The 3,010-nt window shown below is 55.3% G+C and overlaps 1 protein-coding gene across 1 annotated transcript in view; it reads left to right on the top strand.

The window, feature by feature from the left end:
- Positions 1-3,010, top strand: part of CELSR2 (cadherin, EGF LAG seven-pass G-type receptor 2) — a 36,794-nt gene that overhangs the window by 2,525 nt on the left and 31,259 nt on the right. Inside the window, 1 exon segment of the mRNA XM_011968724.1 lies at positions 2,886-2,917. Coding sequence (XP_011824114.1) covers positions 2,886-2,917 — 32 coding nt within the window.

Below are 3,010 nucleotides of genomic sequence, written 5' to 3'. Positions count from 1 at the left end.
ACCCCACAGTCCAGGAGCCCCCCATGGCCAGGTTCTCTCCTTCTGGTTTCTGTGCCCTTTCTAAAGCAGCACGGAGCCCAGAAATGGGATCGGGTGCCAGGGCCTCTTCCCCACTCTCTCCTTCCAGAGAAACTGCCCTGCCCACCCACAGAAGGTCACCATGACCGTTCCCATCAGCGGCCTCCCTCCCTACCACTCCTTCCCTGCAGGCCATTGGTTCCAGAATTTCAGCCCACAAGGACCTGCCCAAGGCAGAGCTCACCTTGTTCTTTCCAATGTGGCCCCTGTCTGCCCCTCCAGTGTGCTGGGCCACAGCGGAGCCACCCCAATCTCAGCTCCAGCCAAGCTGATGCTTGCATTTCATTCATTCATTCATTTCATTCATTCATTCATAGCGTACTGCTTAAGAGCGTAGGCTCTGGGCCAGATTGCCTGGGCCAGATTGCCTGGCTCTGAACCCAGATTGCCTGGGTTCTTCCATTACTAACGGTATAATCATGGAGAAGACACTTAACATGTAGCTTAAGAGACTCAATTAATGAATTCCTCTTCCAGGAATGCTGTTCCTGATTCTTGAAGATACAGCCCAAGTCCTGTCTCCTCTAGGAGGCCCTCTGGGATTTCCCCCACCCTCACCACTCTCTCCTCTGAATTCCTTTAGCCTTTTCTGTCTCATTTGCTTCTGGAGCACTTCACCCATGCAACCCCGTTGGGTTGAAAGCCAGGGCCATGCCTTATCCAGGGGCCCTCAGGAAGCAAGCTGAGTAAGGAATCCCATCAGAGCTAAAGGACAGCCCCAAGGCCAGCCAAGCAGGTCTCCTTCCTTTCCAGAGCCTCCACTGTGAAGTGGGAGGTTTGAACTGGAAGAGCAATAAATTCTCTTTTAACAGACCCCAAGCCCTTGCTGCCCCTTGATAGCACCTAGAAGCTATGCAGAAAGGAAGCTTAAATGTCCCTTACACATAGGAGGGAGGTCCATAGCTTCCTTACAGCTGGAAAGCTCCATGAAGCAGGCAGCCCTTCCCTGGGAATCAGGGAGGCCTCCACCAGGGCAGCCCCTCCCTCATTTGAGACTCTCAGTGATGCATTTGAAACTTGGAAATTTCCCTCCTGCTTTTGGGAGTTGGAAGTATCTGAGTATCTGAGGAAGTGATGGGGAGAGAGCTCTGTCCTGTGCCCCTGGAGGGAGGACTGGGGAGGATTAAGGACTATTTGCCAAACATGCCTGGGGATCACGGGGAGCGTTCCTTGGATCCCCCAACCTATCCGCCCTTGGGTGGAAAGGCCGCCCACCTGGAGGGGTCTCCTGTGCTCATGCGTTCCCTGGCAACCCTGCCTCAAGGTGCGAGGCTCCAGAACCACATTCCATGATCCAGAGCCAGGGCTACTCTTTCCTCCCACCCAGAAAGCTTATTTTAGCAACAAAGGGAGAGAGATGAATGGAGAGCTGCAGCATCTCCACGGGTTGGCTTGGGCCTTCACCAGAAATGAGAGTCTCATTACCCAATCGCAATTCAAAGGATAATTAACAGATGGTATAATTTCCAAGCATTCTCTGCACCACATGGCTATTAGGTGAAGAACAGAATGCCCACGCAGCCCCTAGATCCTTCCAAACTCCAGAGTCTGAGGAAGTCTGGAGAGGCAGAGCCCTGTGGAGGGTGCGTAACCCACACCTCCATCTCCAGAGCTTCCCTTGGCCTTGCTCAGAGGAAGAAAGCTCAGAGGTCAAAGGGGAGGGCATTTCCTTGAGCCATGGGTCCCCCTGCAACCTACTTCTCTCCATCCTGCCAGCACAGTCTAACCCTAATCTTCGTTGCTGTAGCCAAGGCCCATCTCCTTTCCTATTTCCGCAGGGAAAAAGACAAGAGCTGATTTCTCATCCTTGGCCTCACTGTGTGGTCACACAGACACTCCTTGGGCCTGGGGCTGGGGAATCCTCTGCTGTGACCCAGTGAGAGTGGCACCACTGTGACCAGGGGGCAGTGGTAGAAGGGAGCACCTGATCCAGTACTTTTCAGATGGGTTCCTCCAGATCCTCAAGTTCCCCAGAGCAGCCCAGGGATTTCTTGGCTGGGGGAGTGGTGAAGAGGGGCAAGGCCCTGACCCCCTCACTTCAACCTAGCAGCACTACTCGTCTGTTCTATATTCTGGCCTTCCACTTCAGATTTCTTTTGAGGAAAAGGATTCTACTGCTAAATAAACATTCGAGCACCATTCACCTTATTCAATCCCCTCATTTTACAAAAAGGGACACTGAGGCACAGAATTTGAGCAAGGTCACACAGCTGTGGGGTTGGAGGCTGGGACCCAGGCCAGGGCCTCCCCCCAGGCCAGCTCTCTACCGCCTGGCTGGGCCCCTGGCTGCTCCAGGATGTAGGGAAGCGTTTTCTGGGTCGCCTGCACGGCTCCTGCCTGGTTCTCCGTGGTCCAGCTTCATGTCTGGTCCTCTCCAAGGTCCCCTGGAATCCCGCACACCCTCTCGAGTGAAGCTGCTGTGAAGAGGGTCTGGAGCCCGGGTACCGGATAGGCCTCCTCGCTGGTCACAAAGCTGTGGCGGAAGGAGGGGGGTAGCCGCAGGACAGGGACAGGGAGGCAGGAGGGGGTGAGAGGCCGACTCTCTAGACGGGACCTCAGGGGGCAGTGCAAGCCCCTTGTCTCCGATCCAGGAAGCCTGTGTTAAAGCTAGGCTCCACCGCAGCCGGCCTCTGAATCTGGTGATAGTGTGTTTACACCACCTGGCTTCCACCCGCTCTCACCCTTCTAATTTACCTCTCTGGAAAAGCCCAAGTGAGGCTGGGGTCATTCTTCCAGCAGCCGGACCTCAAGGGCCATGCTGGTCAGACCGCAGCCTCGCTGGTGGGGTGGGGTGGGGGGGACGGTAGGGAGGGAGTGGGCTCAGTAGCTCATTGTGGGTGTTTCTCTGGGATTTTGGTGGCTTTGTAGTGTTGCTCGGGGCCCTTTTAACTCAGTCTGACCCGGGACCTATGGGAGGGGAGAGCAATGAGGG

The sequence above is a fragment of the Mandrillus leucophaeus genome, unplaced genomic scaffold, assembly GCF_000951045.1.
Source record: "Mandrillus leucophaeus isolate KB7577 unplaced genomic scaffold, Mleu.le_1.0 Scaffold857, whole genome shotgun sequence".
NCBI lineage: Eukaryota > Metazoa > Chordata > Mammalia > Primates > Cercopithecidae > Mandrillus > Mandrillus leucophaeus.
This window is presented reverse-complemented; position numbering and strand designations above follow the sequence as displayed.